At 35.5% G+C, this 27,174-nt stretch overlaps 2 protein-coding genes across 2 annotated transcripts; both read left to right on the top strand.

Moving 5' to 3' along the window:
• Positions 1-7,585, top strand: ATVPS33 (Sec1/munc18-like (SM) proteins superfamily). The gene is made up of 22 exons (XM_079019706.1): positions 1-156; positions 260-299; positions 458-538; positions 630-824; positions 904-1,014; positions 1,128-1,193; positions 1,278-1,385; positions 1,516-1,560; positions 1,933-1,989; positions 2,250-2,347; positions 2,449-2,500; positions 2,664-2,720; positions 3,063-3,125; positions 3,233-3,339; positions 3,419-3,541; positions 4,142-4,223; positions 4,320-4,390; positions 4,922-5,002; positions 5,487-5,544; positions 5,639-5,694; positions 6,079-6,172; positions 7,143-7,585. The coding sequence occupies exons 1-22, from the start codon at positions 104-106 to the stop codon at positions 7,230-7,232; spliced, it is 1,788 nt and encodes a 595-aa protein (XP_078875832.1). The 5' UTR covers positions 1-103; the 3' UTR covers positions 7,233-7,585.
• Positions 7,586-8,521: 936 nt separating this feature from the next.
• On the top strand, positions 8,522-11,187 carry LOC145073046 (U-box domain-containing protein 14-like). The gene is made up of 4 exons (XM_079019591.1): positions 8,522-9,098; positions 9,238-9,354; positions 9,421-9,834; positions 9,949-11,187. The coding sequence occupies exons 1-4, from the start codon at positions 8,823-8,825 to the stop codon at positions 11,020-11,022; spliced, it is 1,881 nt and encodes a 626-aa protein (XP_078875717.1). The 5' UTR covers positions 8,522-8,822; the 3' UTR covers positions 11,023-11,187.
• Positions 11,188-27,174: the final 15,987 nt, after the last annotated feature.

Genomic DNA, 27,174 nt, shown 5'->3' with positions numbered 1-27,174 from the left:
ATTCTAAAGCCTTTAATCTGTTCTTCATCTTCGTCTGCTCGTCGCCTAATTACTTTTTGCTCTGATCACACCGGAGGGACACAGATCGTAAAAGGGGATATCAATGGCTCAAATTCCCAATTTACAGAACGGACCTATCAATTTGACTCCTATAAGGTAAGCTTCCTTCGAATGGGTTAAGTTATGCGCTTCACTTTAGGTGTAAATGTGTGTGTTCACCTTTACACCAGTTTGTAATTTGATTTCTTTCCAATTACAGAGATCAGTCTCAGAAAGAGCTCATAACAATCCTAAAAAATGTAAGCTTCACTCGCATACTCCGAATTCTACTCAGTTCGATCATTATCATACGAATTTAGTGTAATTCGTACCGTTTATTAAATCATTATAATGAATGAGTAACCGATAAAATTGAAACGCAATTAGCTTAATTTTGCTTTCGATGACATACTCATAGATTCGAGGGAAAAAGTGTTTGGTCATCGATCAGAAACTAGGTGGTTCCCTGTCATTGATCGTCCAGACTTCGGTCCTCAAGGCAAGTCAACTCCAATTTCTCTCATTTCATGCGTCTTATAATTAGGGTTAATAGGTTATCTATCTGGTAACTGTCAATGCTACATAAACAGGAACATGGGGCTGAACTGCTTTATCTTAATGAAGATCCACTCGAGACTACCTGTACAAAAGTGGTTTACCTTGTACAAACTCAGCTTCATTTGATGAAATTTATTTCTTCACATATCCACAATGACAACTCAAAAGGGCTTCAAAGGGAGTATTTTCTCTATTTTGTTCCTCGTAGGGGTGTTGCATGTGAGAAAGTAAGCTATTCTAATACCTGACAAAATTCTTGATTGATTATGTATATAGATATTTATAAGCCAATTATTCACTTTGCAGCTTCTTGAGGATGAAAAAGTTCATAATCTATTAACTATTGGGGAGTTCCCATTGTATGCTGTTCCAATTGATGAGGATATATTATCGTTTGAACTCGATTCATCTTATAAAGTATGTATCATTACTCATTAATCATTACATTCATTAGGATTTTAGGCAATTGTAATTCCTTCAATTAAGAGTGTTTAGTATTTACTTTGTGTGTATGGTTTTTCTGTTAACAGGAATGTGTAACAGATGGTGATACAACCTCTCTTTGGCATATTGCCAAAGCCATCCACAAGCTTGAGGTTTAGTTGACTTTTTACGTGAAGTATTATTATTAACTTTATATATTTATATCATACAATTTTAGAGATTTGTGTTTTTTGTAGTTCTCTTTTGGTTTGATACCAAATGTTAGGGCAAAAGGGAAAGCATCTGTACGTGTTGCTGACATGCTTAATCGTCTGCAAGCTGAAGAGCCTGTTAGCTCAACTGATGTAAGTAATACATGAGAGAAATACTTTCTACTTGTAGAAGGAAAAATTACAGAAAACCATTATAATGGTTTTTCTGTAATTTTCCCTTTGTCAAATAGCAACTGTTCTCATTTTTCTTCTAAAACTGCAGACAGGTGTCCCTGAGATAAATACCATTATCATTCTGGACAGAGAGGTAATTTTTCTGTACTAAATTACTTTTCTTTTCTTAAAATGCAATGCAATTCCTAAAATGAATAATCTGATTTATTTTGCAACAGAAAAAAGTTTATTAACTTCTTGATAGATGAAAAAGTGCATCTGATCTATGAAAAGTATTTTCCTCATCAAGGATTTTTCCTATTATATTTTTCAATGCATATTCATATTCCATACTCCTAATTTTCATCACTTTATTTTTCTTGTCATTGTTTTTGTGATAGTTTTATTCTATATTTCGATTAATTAGGTGTTCAGTGTTCTTGTTCATAATGTTTAATTCCATAATCCTATATATTATAATTTTTTTTTTCATTTTCAAACTTGCATGATTGTTGTTGTGTTTCAGTTGGATATGGTGACTCCTATGTGTACTCAATTAACATATGAAGGGCTTCTGGACGAGGTAAATTACAAATTTAGTCCTTGAACTTACAGTCAATTTGCATGTTTTATCCACCAATCTTTTTTTTTTTTTTTTTTTTTTTTTTTTCTTTTTTCACTCTTAGTTTTAGACTTACAATTTCATATCAATTATATCCTTGAAACCAACTAACACCATTAACAATCTTTGATATAAATGGCATGTGCCCAACACACATGGTTCTAGTAAGGGCATTTCCGTCATTTTACCCATCTTAATTTTCTACCTTGTAATTTTTTCAGTTTCTACACATCAATAATGGTGCTGTGGAGATAGATGCATCAATCATGGGTGCTAACCAACAAGATGGGAAAAAGATGAAGGTTCCTCTTAATTCAACGTATGCATGTTTTGCTCTATAACTTATAAATTATAATACACAAATAAACAAAAATACATTGCTATTTTCGTAAATTTACTGATTTACCCCTGTGTTTTCAGTGACAAGCTGTTCAGGGAGACTCGGGATCTTAACTTTGAAGTTGTTGTCCAGGTTGATCTATAATAACCATGATTTATATATATTATATATGTTTGTATGCAAGTATAGTTTTATGTATACGTTTCTATACGTATTTACTAAAATACCCCTTTGTACTTTAATTATATCTGCCTTAGAGGTCCTCTCTTAGTTGCCATCTGCAGTATGATTGCAGGTTTTAAGACAAAAAGCAACATCCATGAAGCAAGACTACACGGAGATGCAAACTACTGTAAGTCAATAATTCTTCTTGGAAAAAAAAATGATTATAAAAGTTTCAGACATTTTTCCAAATTACCCATTTTGACCTCTGCAACTTTTATGGTTTGATTGGAAAAAAAAAAAGTATAAGTGGTTGAACTGCCAAATTGCCCAAAATAAAATGGTTTTTCTGTAATTTTCCCTTTTTCATATTTCATCCTTTTATAGTATAAACTATAAATAATCATTAAAACTGTAACCGAATATTTAAAGAATGTGTATTATTTTTGGGTTAAACACAAAAATATTTGTGATTGATTATATGGTGGTTGTTTATTTATTTATTTATTATTATTATTTATTGTGATATCAGAATCAAACAGTATCTGAGTTGAAAGATTTTGTCAAAAAGCTCAACTCATTGCCAGAAATGACTGTATGTGCTTTCTTGAATTCTTTTATTTATTTATTTATTTTTTTATATTAACATTTTAGTTTATAATTTTTTTTTTCTAAACTTTAATTCATCAAATGACTCTTTAGAGGCACATTAATCTTGCTCAACATTTATCCACACTTACTTCAAAACCTTCGTTTCTTGGGCGACTTGATATGGAGCACACTATTGTTGAGGCTGAGAGTTATGACATGTAAGCTTGAATAATAATATTTATTTCAAATTTTATTTATAATATACAATAAATTATTATTTGTTTTTATGTTTTATAGATGTTTGGATTACATTGAAGAGATGATTCATAAGCAGGAGCCTCTTGTTAGTGTCCTTAGACAACTTATCTTACTTTCAGTTACCAATGCTGGTTTACCAAAAAGAAACTTTGACTATATTAGGTCAGGATAAAAAATATTATATTTTATTGATTTGTTTACTTTATTATGTCACTAGTTGTGGTTTATTAAAAAAACAGTTAAATATGAATGTCTAAACATTTAGGAAGTTTAAATTTATAATGAAAGTAAGAAAAATATTGAATTATTGAAATTGAAATGATCGTTTCTCTTTTAAATTTAAATAAATAAACAAAGGAAATAATTGGGTTTCAATTTGGGAAATTTGAAGTTAGAAGGAAAGTTGCATTAATGAAATTGATATTCATTTACATTTAAATACTATGTGGAATTTAATAAAACAGAAAAAACCATAAAATGACATACGGAAACAAATTTAATTTAAAACAACCACAAAATGTATGTGGCAAAATGAATTAGAGTGTGACATTTGGCAAAAAAGATTTTTATTTATTAGAGTAGATCTTACTTTTGTTTCTTTGTCTTAACTTTTACATCATCCTACTTTGAAGATTCTACTCGATCTATAATTAAGGCTAGAATACGGTTTCCTTCATATAAACAAAAAAATAAAAATAAAATAGAAGTTGTTGCTATTATGTGAAGACATATTTAACTTCTTTTATACTTCCTGATTTATAGGAGAGAGATTCTTCACAGCTATGGATTTGAGCATATAGCTACTCTTAATAATTTAGAAAAAGCTGGGTTGGTTAAGAAACAGGTTTATTTTGTACCTCTTGCTAACATGCTCTTATTCCTTTTTTAATTTTTATTTATTTTTTTTGATAAATTTTATTTTCATTCGTGTCCTGTGAAGGAGGGAAAAAGCAACTGGTTGTTAATCAAACGGGCTCTTAACCTTGTGGTTGAAGATACTGATACAACCAAGTAATGTATTTATATGCTCAATATCAATCTCAATTGTTGCTTAAAATTGGTGAAAAGGTGAAACATTGTTGTATAAATTGATAAAAACATGACACAATGTTTGCATAAATAAGTTTTTGAACCAGTTCCCACCTAAAATGTTGCATACTTTTGCCCTACAATTTGTGTTATTTCATAAATTGTGAAAAAAAAATGAAACGTTCTTGTTACAAATAAAATATATCGTGTTGCATATTTTGATCCTAAAATGAAACATGGTTCTATAGTTTGTGTAAAAAGCAACTTTGTTGCATAATATTGAAACAAAAGGTGAAATGTCTTTACAGTTTACATAAACAAGCATTTAACCCTTTATTAAGTTCATTCTTCTTGTTTGAATCAATACTTCCATAAGTTACTTATGGAATATGAAAACTTATTTGAATTTTGGCAAGTGGTTTACAAATTTTGGTAAATTTTGAAATGAAGATTGGTTTTCTAGTTATTGTATGATTCAATTACTTACAATTATCTTCTTTCTTTTGGTGGTAGTCCCAAAGACGTGTCATATGTTTTCTCTGGATATGCTCCTCTCAGTATTCGACTGATCCAACATGCAATTCGATCTGGATGGTCAGTTTCATTTCATTTCTCCAATGTTTGATTATTAGGATGACAAGGGTATTTTAGTCTTTTACACGTACAAGAGATCCATAACCGAGTACCCATCCCATTTTGTCCCACCTTTTTGGATAGGACAAAAAATGACATGTCATTTTTTGTGTCACACACTCGGTCCAATCCACATCAAACACAATACTCTCACTTTTTACAGTACTATCATGTCATCAAACTCAGTCCAATCCACATCAAACACAGTACCGTGCGGCATCTTTTTACAGTACTATCTTGTCGGTCATGTCGTATGTGGCAACTTTTTACAGACTGTCATGTCATGTCTTGTCAGTCCAATCCACATCAAACACAGTACTGTCATGTCATGTCATGTCGTACAGCTCTTTACAGGCTGTTATTGTATTGTTATTGTTTTTTTTTTTAAAGCAATCTGATATATGAATGTGTATTATATATTATATAATTATATATGGTCTTTTAGGCGTCCCCTTGAAGAAATATTAAAGCTGTTGCCTGGCACACATACAGAGTCGAAAAGGGTTACAATATGTTTCCTTTCTTTGTGATTTATCTTTTCTCATTTTTTTTTTGTATAAAAATAATTATTTAACTTATTTGACCACTTTGCTACAGAGTGCATTTGCAAATGGTACACTTGATACACTACCAGGGGGTTCACACATGGACAAGTACGTTCTCTGACTCCTCATCCTTGCTTATGAAACATTGGGATAAATGCAAGAAATAGCAATGTACTTTCATTGATTTGTATATTATAGCATCATATTTTCACTCCTTCCTATTACAGCATTGTACTTTGAAAAATCTTCCTAATAATAATAATTCCATCCAAATACAAAAGAACTTTTTACTGCTATAATATTAATAATTCCTTCCAAATACAAAGAGATATTTACTACTATAATTAGGTAGATTATTCAAGGTATAAGGTGCTAATAATCATAATAAGAAAAGAACTTAAAACTACAATGCTATAATTTTGTAGATTTATTCAGAGTACAATGGTGTAGTTAATTTTTCATATACGGTTTACCTTTTAATATATATCTCAGAGTACAAGATGGGAGGCGATCTCTTGTTCTAGTTGTCTTTGTTGGAGGGGTAACATTTGCAGAGATTTCTGCACTTCGCTTTCTCAGCTCTCAGGTCAGGAATGAACAAATTACAGAAAAGTCCTTGTACTTTTACTATTTTACTGATTTAGCCACTTAACTTTTTTCTGGACTGATTAAACCATTTTACTTTTTTCAATTTAAAAAAAAAATAATGTTCTTGGATACCCATTTTGGGAAAAAAAAATATAATGTACTTCTGCCATCTTATTGACTTAGCCACATAAATATTACTTTTACATGACTATTAGAGTAAATTACAGAAATGGTCCCTATGGTATACTAAAATTCACTCTGAGTCCAAGTATAAAAAATTTGATGCAGACAGTCCTTAAGGTTTAATTTTCTTACATAGGTGGTCCTTCTGACTAACTCTGTTAGAAAAACTTCGTTAAATCCATGTGAAACGACTAATCTACCCCTCATTTTGTCTTTTCTGTTGAGGAGTGTGTTGGGTGCCACTAGTCTTTTCGTTAAATCCATGTGAAATGACTAACATGAATGGTTTTTATTTTTATTTTTTATTATTTCATGTTGTTTTTATTTATACTTATAATATGTAGATATAAAAAAACAAGAGAAAGACAAAATGAGGGGTAAATTGGTCATTTTGCATGGCTTCAATGGAGTTTATTTAATGGTGTTAGTTAGATGGACCCCCGATGTAAGAAAATTAAACCTGAAGGACTGTCCTTGTCAAAATTTTGAAACTTGGACCCAGAGTGCGAATTTCAGTATACCCCAGGGACCATTTCTGTAATTTACTCTGATTATTATGATAATAGTTTAGTGGCTAGATCAACAAAAAGTATAAACACCTTACACTTTTGTATTTTGTTCCGAAACCAAAACCGTGTAATTGATAAATATATATATATATATATATATATATATATATATATATATATATATATATATATATATATATATATTAACCGGTTAAAAAAGTATAATAATTTAATCACTACAGCATAATAAAATATTTGTTATTTTATTATTTGCAGGAAGGGATGGCATACGATATTATTATAGGGACAACAAAGATCATAAATGGTAATACCTTGACCGAAACTTTCTTGGAGAAGTTGGGTTGACTTTCCTTTTTGGGGGGTTTTGCTTATTCAACTTGTACTATGAGCATTGGAGCTTGTAACTTGCATCGAGTAGCCCAATCAGGAGATGATGACCATTACCGAATGTCAACAGTCTATGATCCATGTCCTGGTGGTGTTATTTGGCATCATATCATTTCTGCTTTCTGTTTATATGCTTTTTGAGATGTCATTTGTTTTTTCATGTTATATGTTAAAACTTATTTGTTTTATTGTGCTACATGTTTGTAAAGTTCACTATGATGCCATTCTGCTTGAGATTTTACATTTTGTTTGGGATTTGCTCATAAATTACTAAGAGGTCTTGAGCTTAATAAAATGATTATTTGTTGGTCTCCTTGGAACTTGATATAAGAAACAAAATGCTTCTTGTTATATGAATGATTTTCATGTGTTTTTGGTGATGTAAAAGTGCTAAAGCATGGAAGTGTCTTTTTCTTTTCCAAACCACCAAAATGTAGACTTCTTACCTAGAGTCTACACGTGTGAAGTGTCGACACTGACACAATCTTCAATAATTGATCACTAAGTATTTAAATCTGCATTAGCACTTTTGAAAGAATTTGCAAAAATGTTTAACTTCAATAGCTACTCGAATAACTCACTTGTTGATAGAAGATAACGATATGAAGAACTGAAGTGATAACAAAGAAAAACCTAAGTTTTAAACAAAAAGTTGATAATCTTGGAATTATCTCAAGTAACTTTTAGCTTTTAAGAGTTTTTTGATTTTAGCTTTTATGTAGTCTTACAAGCTTTAAAATTTGTAACTATTTTTGTCGAACATTTCTACAAAGTGTACAATTTTCAGCTTTCAATTTGAAGCTACTAATTACTAATTTTCAACTGTTAACTATCAGTTTTCAGCTATGAAATATCTTTTTATGAATATATTTTATGTCTAATTATAGTTCCAAATTAATGGAAGCTGCCAAAAAAGAGCAAGATGCCATACTCAAGAGGGAATATTTATTATGATTATATATTACGTCCAACTTAAGTTATTGATGATGATGCGATCAATCGCATATTACAGTTATTATTATTATTATTATTATTATTATTATTATTATTATTATTATTTGTGTGTTTCAGAATTCGCATTTTAGTAGTAATTAAATCAACACCAACTTTTATCAGGATTACCTCTAAAAACAAAAAAGGATTAAATAAACATTTCCACATGTTCGTTATAACAAAACAACCTTGATTAATAAAAGACTTCCTCGTTTCCATAGAAAAAAACAAAAAGAAAAACAGTTCGTAGCTCTTTTACTTTGTGGCCATTTTCAGTTTTTCACCAAATCATCGACCATTTCTCCTTTTGGAGCCATTGTTGACTCTTTCGCTGTTCCGCTTATTCCTCAAGTTCAACCAAACTAATAAGTCAACCATGAATCCATAACCACCCTTTTACAATTAATTATTCTTCATGGGATTTCGTCAATTCCTCATAAACCCAGAATAAGTCTCCACTTGCAGAATCTAGTCCCTTTAATACCCATTCTTTCTTCAATCCCATAACCGAGTGTTTCTGTGAGCTCTTAATCGTGTGATTTTGGTGGTCTAATAATGGCCAATCAAGAAGGGGGTGATTTGGTGAGTCAACTCGTTGACCTGGTCAGGGAGTTTTCAGGGTTACCTGAGTGCAGAAACGCCGTAAAAGATATGTACGTGAATTTGATGAGGAGAGTGAAGCTTTTGAACCCTTTATTTGAGGAATTAAAAGATAGCGAAGAACAACTTAACGCTGATGATGATGTTCAAGGGTTACAGTCTTTGAAAATTGCCTTGAATTTGGCTCTGGAGCTTCTCAAATCAGTCAATGGAGGAAGCAAAACCTTTCAGGTACTTCACTTTATGTGATTTAATTCGTCTTATAATTCGTAATTGGATGCGGGATTTTGGGTTTTTTTACGTCTCTCCCACTAGTTTGTAGGGTTTAGGTTAAACTTTATTTCAGTTTCTTATTCCTTTTATGCCACAGGCGCTGCAAATTGATGGAATTGCCGACAAGTTTCGTGCAATAACTGCACAGATTGAAGAGGCATTGTGCAAAGTTCATTATGATAGATTCGATATACCTGAGGAAGTTAGAGAACAGGTGTGTACAACTTGTGCAAATTCATTATTGAAGTCTATAACCTCTTAACTAATTATAATCTTTCAGATACAACTTGTGCACCTACAATTCAAACGAGCGAAAAGACAAATCGAGTCTCTGGATTTACAGTTCCAAACAGATTTGGCCATGGTGAAAAAGGGAAAAGAACCCGATCTAGAAATGATTAAACGACTTTCAGCAAAACTGCATCTCACGACAATAAATGATCTTAGGAGAGAGTCTCTTGCAATTCATGATATGGTCATGTCAGCCGATGGAATTCCTGAAAATTGCTTTGAGTTAATGTCGTTTCTTCTTAAAAAGATTAATGATTTCGTGATGCTTGGAAATCCCAAACTTGATTCCTCTGATCATGAATTGAGCTTCGTGAGGCATAGATCTCCGGTGATTCCAGATGATTTCAGGTGCCCGATATCACTCGAGTTAATGAAAGATCCTGTGATTGTCTCCACTGGGCAGGTATTGTGCTAGATTTGACATCCCTAATTGGGCAGTGTGTACAAGCTTATGGATTGTTGGAAAAATAACATTTTTACGAATATTACGCTTTCCATAAATCTCTCTATTTTGCAGACATATGAACGTTCTTGTATTCAAAAATGGCTAGACGCTGGACACAAAACATGTCCAAAAACTCAACAAACATTACTCCACACAGCATTAACACCGAACTATGTCTTGAAGAGTCTAATCGCCTTATGGTGCGATAGTAACGGAATCGAGTTGCCACAACCGCAAGGCAACTCAAGAAACCCTAAAACCGCTAAAATCGGATCGGAATGTGACCAAACCGCCATTACCGGATTACTCGAGAAACTCGGAAACGGTAATTCCGACGAGCAACGGGCGGCCGCCGGTGAACTCCGGTTACTAGCGAAACGGAATGCCGATAGCCGGATTTGCATCGCGGATGCCGGTGCCATTCCGTTGTTAGTTGAGTTACTATCTTCCCAAGATAACCGGACTCAAGAACATGCGGTCACCGCACTTTTGAACTTATCAATAAACGAGGTGAATAAAGGGATAATCGTGGGTGTTGGAGCCATACCCGATATAGTAGACGTATTGAAGAATGGAACCATGGAGGGGCGGGAAAACGCGGCGGCAACGCTTTTTAGCCTGTCGGTTTTGGACGAAAACAAGGTGGCGATTGGGGCGGCCGGTGCGATTCCGCCGCTTATCGATTTGCTTCGAGACGGGACTCCGAGAGGGAAAAAAGACGCGGCGACCGCCATTTTTAACCTATGTATCTATCAAGGGAACAAGGTGAGAGCGGTACGCGCCGGAATCGTGATTCCGTTGATGGAATTGGTGAAAGACGCGAGCGGTGGAATGATGGATGAGGCTTTAGCGATTTTGGCGATAATTGCTAGTCATCATGAAGGGAAAGCGGCGATTGGGCAAGCCGATCCGATTCCGGTTTTGGTGGAGGTGGTTCGAACGGGGTCTCCTAGGAATCGGGAGAATGGAGTGGCGGTTTTGTGGTGTGTGTGTGTGGGTGATATTGAGTGTTTGAAGATGATGAAAGAGCTTGGAGCGGAGGAGGTTTTGAAGGAATTATTGGAGAATGGAACCGATAGAGCAAAGCGGAAGGCAGGAAGTTTGTTGGAACTTCTCCAACAAGTTGAGCTTGGGGCGAACCTATGACTTGTTGGTAGTGTGTGCCTGGATACATTCTATGAAGAAGTAGTATGCATCAGGCACAAGTCAATTTGTGATTGATACATAATATGTATGCATTCGTATTTATTTATACGTGTATATATGTACTATGGATAAAAATCAGCAATCTTTATACGTATTTTTGTGTAACCATTTGTTTTTTTAACAATTGTTGATAGATTCGCAGAAGAAAACAAGATACTTTACACTATAAATCGTTTTGGAAGGGAGGTGAAATGTTCTTTGTACAAAGAACAACATAATATAATGTAAAACTTACTTTTCAGTAATTACAAAGTCGACGTTCTTGTATAAACTAACATAAATATAAGAGTAAAGAAATTGTATAAACATAAATATAAAAGTAAACTAGCTGTGGTACCCCGCTCCGGTAAATTTAGTGGATAAAACTGTAAAAATAACGAGGTCAAGTGGAATGATTAGGGTGCGGTAATTGCAGCCGACTTAGGTAGGTAAACAGGTTGAAGCTGGCAAGGGAAACGTCATCTACGTCAGCGGTATTGATGACCACATTAAGTGTAGGAAGGCAATCGTCATGGAGGGCAATCTGGATTCTATAAGATCCGTAAAGGGATTACCCTTTATTCCAGATATCTCCTTTTTTGTACACATTTTTTTCGAACGTCAGTGCTAGAAATTGAGCAGGAAGAAACATGAAGCCGCAGCAAATGGAAAAGATTATCAAAGTTCTAATCAAGCAGACGGAAGAGGAGGTAACTGCATTGGCAAATGTTGAAAATGATTTCTATCTGAACCAGCAAACAAAAGCTGAAATACAGGCAAATATGAACCGGGGACCTACGTATATTAACTATCTGCGGATGGAGAAGCTGCTCATTGATAACACATATGAAGCATCGAAATCTATCCAAACCATCTATAAGCTGAAGAGGGAAGCAGAGATGAGAATGGAGGAACCGAGGAAGGAGCTGAAGACACTACCAGATGATGATCGACCTTATGTGGATTAAGGTGATAGTTTTATGGAGGTAGTTGTTATGGTGTTTTGTTTTAGAATGTGAATGGTCTTTTGGGGTTGTAAATGGGTATGGTAGTATGGTGTTTATTTTGGAAATGGTGTTTCTTTGGTTTTTGGTTTCTTGTGTATAGGTAATGGGTTGGCAACCGTATTTGTCGTGGTCATATGTAATGTAATGCTTTTATGTTTTAAGGAATGAAAGTGATAATTAGTACTTTACATCTACTCTTTATAGATTAAGGATGTTTGTGAGAAACGTGTTTTGTTTTGGTGTTTATGGATTTTTTGTCTTTATTGAATTTAGTATGAAAGATTGGATAATGCTGATTCTGTTGTACGTTTATTGTTGTAGTTTCATTTAGGGTAATGTTGCAAAATGGGTTGAATGGAGTTTGGACTGTGTTTTACTACTGAGAAGTGGGGACAAAAAGTTTTTAGCTTCCAATATTGAGATCATGTAAGTGTAAGTGTGTAAGTTGGCCCCCCCTTATGTTTCATTAATATTATATACTGTGTGTAAATAGTAGCATGTTTTGGTTATGAGTTCAAGTAGTTTTTGGATTTTAGGGTATTCCAGGTTTATATAGTTGTTATTCTTGAAAAGGAAATAGATGGGCAAAATGGGTATTCCAGATGGAATAGAAATTGGTCTTTGTGGTCCACGAAAACTGAAATCAGATACTCATTTTGTTAACAATAGTTTTATTCAAGAAATATAATGGTTACAGATGAGAAATGTGTCGTATATATCAAAAAGTGCTGCTGTTTCTGGTATTTCTGGATTTATGTATACATGGGTGGCAGGGGATGATCTATGGTGCAATGTTCCTAGGATTAAAAATAGGATTGTATTCATTAATAAGAATTATTATGGTATAGTAGTAAATTTTTTTGTATCTTTCAGATTGGAAGTGCCATACCTGCAGAAGTGGAAGGTTTTAGGTTTGTAACAGCTACAAATGTAGGTAGGCAGCGGGATGAGTAGATCGCGGTTGAATTTTATTGGGACTGTGATGCATTCATTCTATAGGTTTATTGGAAGTTCATTGCCACTACATGTTTAATGTATGATGTTATTACCTGATGGAAGTGTAATGTATACTTAATATATGTTCCATGATATTGCAGTTACCTGCTATCTGTTAGGAGGAGGAAAATATATGGCTCATCATTTTGTTTTCTGCAGTCTTTGATTTTTGATAGAACTATTATGTGAGTAATTTGTATAATATAGAATGAAGATGATGAAAGAGCTTGGAGCGGAGGAGGTTTTGAAGGAATTATTGGAGAATGGAACCGATAGAGCAAAGCGGAAGGCGGGAAGTTTGTTGGAACTTCTCCAACAAGTTGAGCTTGGGGCGAACCTATGACATATTGGTATTGTGTTCCTGAATACATACTATGAAGAAGTAGTATGCATAAGGTACAAGTCAATTTGTGATTGATACATAATATGTATGCATTCGTATTTATTTATACATGTATATATGTACTATGGATAAAAGTCAACAATCTTTATACATATTTTTGTGTAACCATTTGTTTTTTTAACAATTGTTGATGGATTCGCAGAAGTAAACAAGATGCGTTACACTACAAATCATTTTGAGAGTAATGTGAAATGTACTTTGTACAAAGAAAAACATAATATAATGTAAAATTACTTTTCAGTAATTACAAAATCGATGTTCTTAGTATAAACAACATAAATAAAAGAGTAAATTACAGAAACTGTATGAACATAAATATAAGAGTAAATTACAGAAATGGCTTTGTGGTTATTTATTTATTGTGTAATGGACTCAACTTTTATTTGTTAATCATAACAATGATGATTTAACTTTTTACCATTTATTTTGTATATGTTGGAATATGATGGTTTTTACAAATAAATATAGTCGAAGCAAAATCAAAATTTTTACCATCATATTATACCATGATCACAAGTTCATGACTAAATATTTACCATCCTATTGCGTCATGATCACAAGTTCATGTCTAAATACATCAAAATCTAAAACTTTAGAGAGAGATGGTAGAATGGTATAACTTTCTTGTTTATGACTAAATGCAAATAAATGTACCGGAAGCAAAATCAAAATTTTTACCACCATATTGCACCAATGATCACAAGTTCATGACTAAATGGCTAATCACAACAAAATCTAAAACCTTAGAGAGAGATGGTAGAATGATAGACCTTTTTTGTTGAAATGGTTCCTTGCTTTCTTTTGGATGATTGAAGAGCCTAAACCGATACTCCTCTAATGTGGATGCATCTCCAGACCATGACCAAGGAAAAGACAATAACCCTTCTCTTTCTTGATGCCAAATAGTGAAGAAAATGTTGATGCCCAACAAAAAATAAAGCAAAGTTTCCTGAGTCTACGAATATGATCTTGACAATCCAACATTACAGAATGCTGGTATGGATGTTAGGAAACTTTTGCACAAGCATCAAGATATTCTGGTTGTTGTATATTTAGGAAATAAGCAAACAATGCAACTAGGTCTTCAAAACCGAGATGTAATACTCCAATACATGTATTCCTTTGTTCACCCTCAGGTGATTCAATTTTGTCAAAAATGGTCCTTTCCGTATGCTGGGCGTACATTTGTGTACGCTTAGCGTACGTGTGTGAGGGCATCGGGTGGCTGGGGCTCGTACGCTGGGCGTACGAGCATGTACGCGGGGCGTACGTGGAGGATGTCTAAAACCCTAGTTCTTTGACTTGCACCCTATTTAAGTAACATTATATCATTTGGACCAAACCCTAATCAGCCTCCATAGCCTCATTTCGTCCCTTAACCCAATATTTCCATGTGAGTGTGATCCATGAGCTTAAAGAGTGTTTTGGTGGCCCTTTTAGAGAGCATTCAAGAAAAAGAAGGTGGTGACCAAGTCTTGGGTGTCATTGAGCTTCTAGATCCTACATCTAGTTCATCTTGAGGAACTTCTGGAGGTATAAAGTCATAACCTTGTCATATCTCTTGTTAGTTTGAGCTAGGGTTTTGTTATGAAGTCCCTTTTTAGTTCTTGGACCCTCTCTTGAGAGTTGAGCAACTCTAGAGACTAGAGACTAGGATAGTTAGATCTAAGCTCTTTGAGCATGCTTGATGCATAAAGGTGTCATCTTGAAGGTTGTTTTGATACCATGCATGAGTTTGAGGTCTTAAATGAGGTCTTAGTAGGAAGAATGAAGTATTGGGGACCCTTATGGCATGCAAGGGCATAAAGTTGCCAACTTTATGCCCTAGGACATCTTAATGGACTCAGATCTGAAGTTTAACGTTGGAATCCCATGTATTAAGCACTTAATGGTCGTTGGTGCATATTCTGCTTATACGCCGGGCGTAATATTGTGTATGTTGCGCGTACAACCAAGGGGTTCAATACGCTAAGCGTATTGGAGTGGTATGATGGGCGCACACACCCCAGATGGGTATGGGCTTCGTGTGGGCTTGTAAGCTTTTTGGGCCTTATTCGGTTTTGGGCCATAGTTGTTTTGGTTGGGCTTTATTGGGCCGTATGGCCCATTAATAGCTTTTACCTTGGATCCTAGGCCTATTAGTAAAGGAAAGACTTTTGGGCCACCATGTAAGGATTTAGGCTTAGGTTTTTGGACTCTTTGACTAGGTTGAGTTATAATCCTAATTTAGGGTTATTTGTACCATTATTCAGTGTGAGGTTTCGGGCTGATAGGCGAGCAACTATTGTGTTCAGTATAGTGAGGTGAGTCTTCTCATCATACCAATGGGTCGAAGGCACCAATGCCGACCCATTATCTGATATGTAGTAATTAGTTGATATGCAATTGTATGTTTTGTGGTATAGATTGTTTTATGTGAAGACCATGGGTGGAGCCCATGACACCTGTATATCAGACCATGGGGGGAGCCCATGACATTCCAGGTAAAGACCATGGGGGGAGCCCATGACACTTGGTTATCAGACCATGAGAGGGAGCCTATAACATTCCAAGTAAAGACCATGGAAGGAGTCCATGGCAATTCATGTATGCATTTCTATTGCATGGTTTTTATGTAACTGTATGTGTTGTGTATTTTGGGAAACTCACTAGGAGTTTTCTTACAGTTTGTTGGGTGTTTCAGGTACTTCTGGCTCTAAGGGTAAGGGCACGACTTAATGGCGTAGCGTGCATTCTCCAGTATTCCGTACTAATTGTTTTGGATACTCTGATCTTTGGAACAGTGTATTATGTAATATAATTTGTGGGAAACAAATATGGATATTATTTCTAGTTAATAAATGAATTTTTTTAACTAGGTTGGGCTATTACACGAGAACTAAAGAGAAAGCCTAGAGGGAGAGAGGATATAATACTTTAATGATAAAACCCACAATAAGGTAAAACAAATTTACAACTATATATATACAATACAAAATAACAACAATATAGCTGATTTGTAGGAATGCATATAGATAAATATGTTCGCTAAAGTTTATCATTAATACTCCCCCTCAAGCGAAGAGGTGGTGGCAATCCAACACGAAGCTTGGCACGAAACTACTTGAATAGCGGGCGTGGTAGACTCTAGGTGAATATGTCAACTAACTATAAAGAAGTTGGAACGAAACGGGTGTGCAATCTTCCAGAAGCAACTAACTCACAAACAAAATGATAGTTAATGTATATATGTTTTGCTCATTTATGAGAGTTTGGGTTCTGACTGAGAAAAAGAGCACTCTCGTTGTCACATAAGAGAGTAGGGAGATCCAAAGGCAAAGCATGTAGCTCACGCAAGGGATGAGTAATCCAAATAATTTCAGCAACAATATTCGCCATCGCCCGATATTCAGACCTACAACTGCAGCGTCAAGTATTATATCCTACCAACTTTGAGGATCCTGGACAAGTGAAATAGAATAACCATAAGTGGAACGTCAAGTCTCGATACATCTATCCTCGTCCGCATCAGAATAGCCAACCAACTTCGAGGATCTTGGACAAGTGAAATAAAGTCCATAGGATATAGTGCCTTTGGCATATCTTAAAATTCTTCTAACCGCTTGAAAATGATAAGTGGTAGGAGCATGTAAAAAATGGCTAACTTGATTTACTGCATATGACTAGACAGGATGAGTGATGGTCAAATATGGCAAAGCACCAACTAAGGAACGATATAAAGTCGAATCGGAACACGGTGAACCAAAAAGTGACAAGATAATATTATATGGATAAGGGTGTTGATGTTGGTTTAGTGTAAGGAAGGCATGGTCGAGAAAGTATGTTATGAGCGTATTTGGCTTGAGTTAGAAACAAACCATTTTTCGTATATAAGACCTCAAGACCCAAGGAATAGTTTAGCCAACCAAGGTCCTTTATGGAAAATTTTGAGTGTAGTTTAGATAGAAATGACTTAATGAGAGGCGGATGATTACTGGTCAGTATTATACCATCGACATAGACTAGTAGATATAAGATGTAAGATTCTCATTTGAAGTTAAAATCAATGTATGCTCTCTATTACAAATAAAACTGAGATTGACCAGAAAAGTGCTAAGTCGTTGTGTAACGTCCCAAAAACTCAGAACCATTTTTCTTTGTTTTTATATTAAATAAAACATCAAATAAACGTGTTTATCAAAACCATAGGGAAATCATAGTGTATCTATAATTATCCAAAATACATCCGAGTCAAATAAATGAAAAGTCATGGTGTGTGCGATGCAATCATCCCAAGCTCTTCCTTTTCGATCTGAAAGTACCTGAAACATAAACTGGAAACCGTAAGCACAAAGCTTAGTGAGTTCCCTAAAATACCGCATACCATACATATATGCCAGCTCAAGGCTGTCCCAGGTCTATTTCACCCCATGTCTATTTCAACTCATATGTCAGCACAAGGCTGTACCAGTTCTATTTCATCCCCGGGTCTATTTCACCCCCGAGTCTATTTCAACTTATATGTCAGCACAAGGCTGTATCGGGTCTATTTCACCCATGGGTTTATTTTACCCCACATACATAGCAAAAAGACACACAAGCATACAACACACACATCAGGAGTCACAGAGACTACAAGCAGATACAATCCCTAGTGTCCTACAATATAGTGAGCAAACTCACCTCAATTTGCTGTCATTCAAATAGATGCTCGGGATGCTGAACCGGAGAATCCCGCACTAACCAATCAAATAAAACCCTAATTAATAATCAAGTCATTAACCATAATCGGGACTTAAATAACTAATCCCGACTCCCCGGGGTAAAAGACCATTTTACCCTTCCCTCAATTAGCCTAAAAGCCGCGACCCAAACTTAAAGGCATAAAAGCCCAATAATGGCATAATTCCTAAAAGGCACTCAAATCCCAATATGGGCCCAAATCCAAAAAGGTCCAAGGCCTAACAGTGGCCCAAAATCAAAAAGACCTTTAGCCCGACAAGGGTCGAAAACCATAAAGCCCAATGGCGGTTCAAAAGCCAAAAGTCCACCTGGTCGCGGACGCTAAGCGTTCCCCTAGTACGCCTGACGTACTAGGTGACTACACCTAGTTGGGGATCCAAACGCGTACGCCCGACGTACGCACCCATTAAGCTTCTTATCCCATTAAGCACTTAATGCTTGCTACCAAATGTCCATATTTCAGATCCAAACCTCGAGGAACGTCTTAATCCATAAAGTCACTAACTTGGAGCCTTTTCATGGCTTAAATGGACCCAAACCTAGAATTAGCATCCTACTTTCACCAAATGGACATATACTCATGCATGGTTGATCCTCAACCATCAAGATGCTAACTTTATGGACCAGGGAACTCATAAACATCAAGAGGAGTAACTTATAACTTTTGGAGTGGTAAAATTCCACTAGATCTCATTCATGGGACCAAAAAGTGACCAAAACTCCACAACAACTAGATCTAAGCATAGAATGAGCAAGGTTAAAGCTGTATACCTCAATGAAGCTAGAAATGATGAGTGGAATCTAGATCTACAAGCTCATCCTTGATCAAAGCTCCTTCTCCAAGTTTCTTCTTCTTCTTCTTCAAGGTTCACCAAACACTCACTAAAACAAACACAAAGAGGGGGGGGGGGTCATAAGGTTGCTTAAATAGGGTCCAACCCTAAAATGAGAGAACCTTGGGACATAAGGTTGCTTAAATAGGGTCCAACCCTAAAATTAGGGTTTGTCCCCTGATTGCCTATGCCTATCGTTCAGGAGGAACGCCCAGCGTACACACCCTAATTCCAAAAATTACAATAATGCATTTAAGGACCAAAAGTGCAAACTAAATACCGACTAATGGTCCAAAATGAAAAATACCTTGAATCGAGTGTTACAGGTTGCTCCATAAACACTGTGTCAGTAAGATGACCATTTAAGAAGGCATTATTAACATCAAGTTGATGGAGATGCCACTTATGCATGTCAACAAGTGACAAGACAATACAAACAATGACGACTTTTTTTAGCTTAGGTGTCTAAGCCAATAACTAAATTGGTATGTACTTGAGTTAAAGCAGAGTCATTTTGGGTTGCCCTCAAAACTAGTAATTGACATAATGACTTTTTGGAGAGAGAGGTTGATTTATTGGATTAAAAAATAGCAATAAATAATTTATTAATGTATTATGAGGTTAACATATTAATTAGAAACAATATTATTTAATTAATAATTAATCAGAAATTAAATACAATTAATTTTGGGATTAATTGGATTAATTAAAAGTATACGAACTAAATGTGATAATGTTCAAAAGTTGAGCAAATGAAAGCTTCCAGAACCTCCCTAGAAGGGATGGTTTTGCTGGAGCTCCTTAAGGCTTCCAAAATGCCTTGGGGAGTAAGAAAAGGGTAAAAAGAAATTGCCTTATTTGAAATATTAACTGAATATTCAAATTAGGGTTGCCTTGGTACCTTAATCACCTATAAATACCCTCAAGGGTCTTAGAATTTTTGGCCACTTCTCTAAGAGCCTTAGAGATGAAAATTTCCATCCCCTTTCATCTTTCCTCTAAAGTCTTATATTGCTAGGGTTTGAGTACAAACCATTAGAGGTATGAGATTTCTGGTGCTTGCTTTCTGAAGCTTGTTTAACAAGGAATTGTTGATTATTTACTACAATAATCAAAAGGTATGTAAACCCTAAAACCCTTTATGTTTTTCAAAAATAGTAGGGTATTCCTAGGGTTCTTGATGTTCAATTGTTTGTTGCAACCAATAGAGAAAACTTAGATCCAATTGGTTGCATGTAAACTTAGGGTTAAGTTTTTTAACCACTTATTTTTTTTGTAACTTATAAAACCTATCAATGGTATCAGATCCATTGTTTTCAATTGATCTTCCACAATTTTGAATAGATCATAATTAGGGTTTATAGAAATTAAACCCTAAAGAAGGTATTTTCGAAAATTGCTTGGGTTCTTGGAACCCTAGACTCCACCCTTATAATTTTTGAAAATTGCTAAGGTTCTTAAAACCCTAGCCCCCTTAACCATTTTTTCAAAAATTAGGGAGCCCTTTTAGGGTTTACCTTGTTTCCTTTTTTTTTTATTTAAAAGCCTTAAAATTTGAAAAATTAAAATCTAATAAACCCTAGCCCTATTTTCGAAAATTAGGGGCTTTGGATTAGGATTAAATTTGAATTATTTTATTAATTGGTTAATTGTAAATAATTATTTAATCCATAATGATTTAATTAATTTAATCAATTATTTGATTAAAAGATAAAGATAAATTAGAACTGGTTTGATAGGACATAATATCATTAATAAGTATAATCATATAAAAGTACTAGAACCTTCTTTTAAAACTCTCATTCTAGTTACTTTAGGAAAATGTGAAAAAGTATGCTAATTCTTGAAAACGTACATCATACTTTAATATGTTGTTAGTGGAGCGTGTGTGGTTAACTGACACATTAGTAAGGATTTTAAAGAAAAATTATGGTCATATTGAAAATTATTATAGTTAATGGAGTGTGTATGGTTAACTGACACATTAATTGGAGATGATAAATGACATCAACGATGCCAAGCGTATTTTCATGGTTATTCACATCTTGTTTGTGCTCCGCGACATCCAAGTCATAAATAGAAGAGCATACTAAGATTAAATATGCCATTGATAAGATTCAATGAATCTTAAAAGATCTAGGAATTTCTTAGTTTGAAATTGGTGAATTGTTTTTTACCTACCTTCATTAGTTCACAATAAGATTACGACATCCCTCTTCTTAGTTATGAATAGTTATCTTGGATCTTAGCCTTGAATACTAATTATGGGTTAAAATATTAAGGATTTATATTAACTAACTAAAACTACTTCCTTCATATAGATGTCTACTCCAGGAGATGCTACTGCTACTCAATCATCCACTAACAACTTTACTCTACTATCGATCCTCTCTAAAGAGAAACTAGTTGGTCTAAACTACATGGATTGGATGTGAAATCTCAAGATAACTCTTCGATACGAGGGCAAAGAATATGTCCACGATAAAACTCTTTATTGAAATCGATGAGTCAATTGCTACTCCAGAAGAGATTGCCGCTTATAAGAAACACTATGACGATGCAACGAAGGTTGCTTGCATCATGGTTGCAACCATGGTACTTGAGTTGCAAAAGTTCTATGAGGACTATTGGCCATACGAGATGGGCTTGGATCTTGCGGAGAAGTTTCACAAGACAGCACGTCAAGAAAAGTATGAGGTCGTCAAAGCGTTAATGGCATGTAAGTTAAAGGAATGAGAGTTTGTCTGCAATCATGTGCATAAAATGTAGAGATACGGGAAGCGTCTTGAAAGGCTCAATGTGAATTTTGATGAGGAATTAGCTATTGTATAGTCCTTAACTCCTTTTCATCTTGTTATGATCAGTTCATCTTGACTTATCATTTGAACAACATAGAGAACATATTGGCCCAACTCCCTAACTTGTTGCAGATAACTAAATCAGGGATGAAAAAGAATCAAGTCCCTTCTACTACAAGTGCTCCCATCCTTTCTATTTGGAAAAGCAAAGGAAATAAGAGTAAGGACAAACCTCAATCAAACTGGAAGGACAATGCCTAAGCTGGGTCGTCTAGCAATGGGTCAAATACCAAGTCTAGTTCTGACATTCCCGTTGTCAGTAACCCCAAAGAGGCAACTTGCTACTACTGCATTGAAAAGGTCCATTAGAAAAAAAATTTCCTTAAATACTTGCAAGACAACCATGATGGCAAGGTCAAGCCATTGTCGGCAGGTATGTACACTAGGCAAGTCAATAACTCACAAATTACTCGTTCTTGTGTGCTTGATACAGGATGTGGATTTCACATTTGTTCTGATTTGCAGGGGCTAAGAGAACGTGAGCAGGTTGAGCATGGAAGATTAAATCTGATCATGGGAAATAGGTGTTCTTTTCAATTTTACCAAGATTGGAACTTGTGGTCTTATGCTTAATAGCGGTGTTAGGATAGATTTGATTAATTGTTGCTATTCGTGAAAAATGACACAAAACATTATTTATTTTCATGCATTGTTTAGACGAGGATTTCGATATTATTTTAATGATATGAATGGTTTGATTTTAGCTTATAAAACAATGTTTTATGTTAGAAGATTTACGTTGTAAAGGTGTGTATGAAATTATGATTTGTGTTGATAGCTTAGGAAATAGTGTATTAAATATCGATTCGTCTAATGGTGTAGAAAAAGCATGCTCGTGACACTGTGGTCGTGGACATATTAACAAGAAAAGCATTGCCTAACTCTAAAAGGATGGAGTGTTGGAATCATTTGACTTAAGGTCGAATGATGAATATGAGTCTTGTCTTTTAGGTAAGATGACAAAATCACCTTTCACACTCTTGTGAAATAGGTGAAGGTTTGTTGGATCTCATACACACAGATGTGTGTGGACCCTTCAGATTATCCACAAGGGATGGAAATCAATTCTACATGACATTTACAGATGATTATAGCAGATATGGAAATCTCTACTTAATCAAACATAAATCAGAAACCTTTGAAAAATTTAAAGAGTTTAAACATGAGGTCGAGAATAAATTGGGTAAGAAGATAAAGATGCTTTGATCTGATAGAGGTGGAAAGTATCTTAGTATCGAGTTCCACGACTATCTCAAGAAATGTGGAACAGTTTAACAATTGAATCCGCCTAGGATACCACAACTCAATGGTATGGCTGAGAGGTGTAATCGGACCTTATTAGACATGGTTCGTTCCATGATGATTCAAGCTTCGCTTCCTATTTATTTATCGGGCATGCCTTAGATACAACTGCCCATATTCTTAATCTTGTCCCTACTAAGAAGGTTGCCAAAACACCTCACGAGATGTTGACAAGGAAAGTTCCCTCGAAAGGTCACATCAAGGTTTTGGGTTGTGAAGCTTTTTTTAGATGAGAGACTCACGAAAAGCTAGATCCTAGAAGTAAGAGGTGTATTTTCATTGGTTACCCACAAAAGTATTTTGGATACTTGCTCTACAGACCTAGTGAGAACATGGTCTTTGTAGCTCGAAGATGAGTCTTTTGTGAGTGATAGATCATATTCAAAGAGGACAGTGGGAGTGCTATTGATCTAGAAGGAATTCTAGAATCATCTAATGAAGGAACCTTAGAAGGCACTAGCTCATAGCTAGAGGATGAGACTCCTGTTGAGCCCATTGACCATTCATTACCTCTTTGCCGATTAGGTAGAGTTAGCATGCCACCAACGTTATATGGTTTCCATATAACATCTGATGGTGATAAGTTTATCAGTGATGGTATACTGGTAAATTTGGATGAGCCGACTAACTACAAGGAAGCGATGGCGAGCCCTGAGGCTGCCAAATGGAAAGAGGAAATAGACAACGAGATTCAGTCCATGTATGACAACCAAGTTTGGAATTTGGTTGATCATAAACCTGGTTGAAAGATGGTGGGTTATAAATGGATCTTCAAGAAGAAGACTGACATGGATGGGAAAGTACACACATTCAAAGCATGACTGGTTGCAAAGGGATTTACTCCAACCTTTGGGGTTGACTACGATGAGACCATTTCACTAGTGGCTAAGATCAAGTGTATTAGGATAATGATTGCCATAGCTGCCTTCATGATTATGAAATAAGGTAGATAGATGTAAAAACTTCCTTCCTTAATGGGAAGTTGGATGAGAAAGTTTATATGAGTTAGCTACATGGTTTTGTACATGCAAAGTTTCCAAATAGAGTGCGTAAGACTAAGAAATCCATTTATAGACTAAAACACACATCTTGCAGCTGGAATCTTTACTTCCATTAGAAAGTCAAAGAATTTGGTTTCTCTTGGAGAGAGGATGAATCATGTGTGTATGTCAAAGCAAGTGGGTGTATAGTAACTTTTCTTTTATTGTATATTGATGACATACTCCTTATGGGAAACAACATTCCGACCTTGCAAGAAGTGAAATCTTGGCTCGAGAAGTGTTTCACCATGCAGGATCTAGGGGAAGCTGCCTATATTCTTGGGATAAGGATTCTGAGGGATAGAAAGAAAAGACTTATTAGTCTTAGTCAATGTACTTACTTGGATAAAATACTTAAGAATCTTAGTATGGAAAATTCCAAGAAAGGGGAACTGCCCAGAGTAATGCCAAGTTGAGTAACACTCAAAGCCCTTGTGCAGATGAAGAGATAGCTGATATGAGTCGAGTCCCATATGCTTCGGGTGTAGGTTTGATCATGTATGCTATGAAATATACTCGCCCTGATGTGTCTCTTACTTTAAGTATGGTTAGCCGTTTTTAGGGCAATCCTGGTAGAGCTCATTGGACTGCAGTAAAGAACATACTTAAGTATCTGTGAAGGAAGAAGGATATTATTTGGTCCTTGGAGGCAGTGATACGCTAAGAGTAATCGGATATAGTGACACCAACTTTCAGACGCATCGATGCAACTTTTGTTCTCAGTCAGGATGGGTATTTGTGTTAAATGGTGGTTAGGTGACTTGGAAGAGTTCCAATCAGGATACAGTGACTAATTCTACTTGCGAATCAGAGTACATCGCAAAGAGTGAGGCATAAAAGGAGGAAACTTGGTTAAATAACTTCATTGGAGACCTCGGAGTAGTCCTGACCAGTTAGGAGCCATTGGAACTTTACTGTGATAATGAAGGACTGGTTGCTTAGTGTCACACCCCCAAACCTGAACGGCGAAAACGTTCGGGGGCGGATGACTTCATGTGGTAACGTAACAAATGAATACATAGTAAAGAAAGCAATACAACCATCATATATATAATTGAAAGTTTACATTTGTCAAAAGTTACATGTTCAAAACTCAATTACAATATGATGTCAAAATACGAGATTAAACTGGCGCCGCAGCATCCCTTCATCAAAAGCGAAATGAATACCTGAAATTACTGATTCCCTGGGACATGCAAGTAATTTTGAAAGAGTAGATCAACATTTAAGCTGGTGAATTTCATAAGTATTTAAGTGACAATGTTTGAATGAACTGAAATGTTTTATCTTCGTTTGTTTGTGGTTAGAAAATCCAATATTTTCTACTAGTATAAAAGTAGCCTTCACTCAAGACCAATGTTTGTTTCTAAAATGTATGTAAATGTAAAAGAACCAATGAATTTGAAAACCTTGTAAATCAATGCATTTTAATACCCCTTGTGAGTTTTATAACCATACTATTGACTCTGAATGCCTATACACAACGTTCTTCAGGCGTTGAAATGTTATGACGTTTGTCACCCCAAACGGTGGACTGCAGCTAACAGTCAGGGCGCGGGTTTGTCAAGCCCGTATAGATCTATACACAAACACCATGCTCCCCCTCCAAGGGATTCTGGTATATAATACAGGACTTGAAATGTGTACTCGAACGTACATGAAGTTAGTGTCTCACAAATCCGTGGTATAAAAACATATCTACTTGTTAAAATGTTATGTTTGTTCTTGTACACGAAAGTGAACTTCTTGAAATATGTGATTCTACTACATAAGAGTTAGAAATTTGTTTCGTAAAACCATACCTATTATAGTTTCCAAAAAGCGTGTCTTGTTTGTTTAGAAATATTGAGAAAAGAAATCACTTGTTTATGAAAGTATAGATTTTTGGTGTAGAGTCTAGGATAGACAAGAAAAATCTAAGAACAGTTTAGTTTATACATGTATTACAACAACATTATATTTTAAAAGGTAAGATGCTATTGTGACATATGTTATATATATATAAAAGTTCCTTTAAATGTTTATAAATCGCATGATATTTGAATATATAACAGTATATAAAAGAATTTCTTTATGTAACGCACGATAATACTCGTGTGTTTTACTTGTAATCCCCCCCTTTGAAAGCATATAAAAGTATTTAGACTAATTAAAAAGGTTGATTTAGGGGTATGAAACTCACTTGAAAGTTTTGGAGATAGCGAGATGGAAAACCGAGCAGAGTTTCGTCTCGGGAAACGGATTTTCCTCGGGATTCTCGGGAATCTCGGAAGTAAAATCGACCTTCAGGACTTGAGCCAAAAAGACCAGAGTTTCGGGTTTGAACGGACACGGAAAACGAGGCAAAGTTGGGAGAGAGAGAAGAGAAATGAACCCTTTCTTTGGAAACCCTCGCATTCTATTTATAGGAAGGCTGGTCTGCCTCGGTACGCGGGGCGTACGCTCGTACGCGCTGCGTACGCGTACGTCATGCATGACCGAAGCCTCGACTGCCTCGGTTCGGATGGGACGGGTTGTTGGGTTCTCGGGTCGGATGGGACGGGTTGCTGGGGAGGTGGGTCGGATGGGACGCCGGGTCGGATGGGACGTCGGGTCGGACGGGTCGGATGGATCGGATTCCTCGGATATGGCGACGTGGACGATCCGAGGCCAATCCTCTCGGTTACGCGGGGCGTACAGGAGTACGCAGCGCGTACTTCGGAGGAGGATGCTGACTCCCCTTCGGATAATATCCGAATTTTGAATTAAATAAATAAATAATATATTTAATAAACTTCAAAAATCCATATCTTCTTCATACGAACTCCGTTTTCGATGGTCTTTATATCCTTGCGTAGGTGAGACTACGCTCTACAACTTTCGTTTAGACACCGTCGGCAAATTCCAAAATTATATTTTTATTATTTATTAAAAATCCATCGTGTTTAAGGAATTTCTTAGAAAATTCATAAC

Source organism: Lactuca serriola, chromosome 9, assembly GCF_051521515.1.
Source record: "Lactuca serriola cultivar US96UC23 chromosome 9, Lser_US96UC23_V15, whole genome shotgun sequence".
Taxonomy (NCBI): Eukaryota; Viridiplantae; Streptophyta; class Magnoliopsida; order Asterales; family Asteraceae; genus Lactuca; species Lactuca serriola.
The sequence above is the reverse complement of the archived record's forward strand: the minus strand, read 5'-3'. Positions and strand labels throughout refer to the sequence as shown.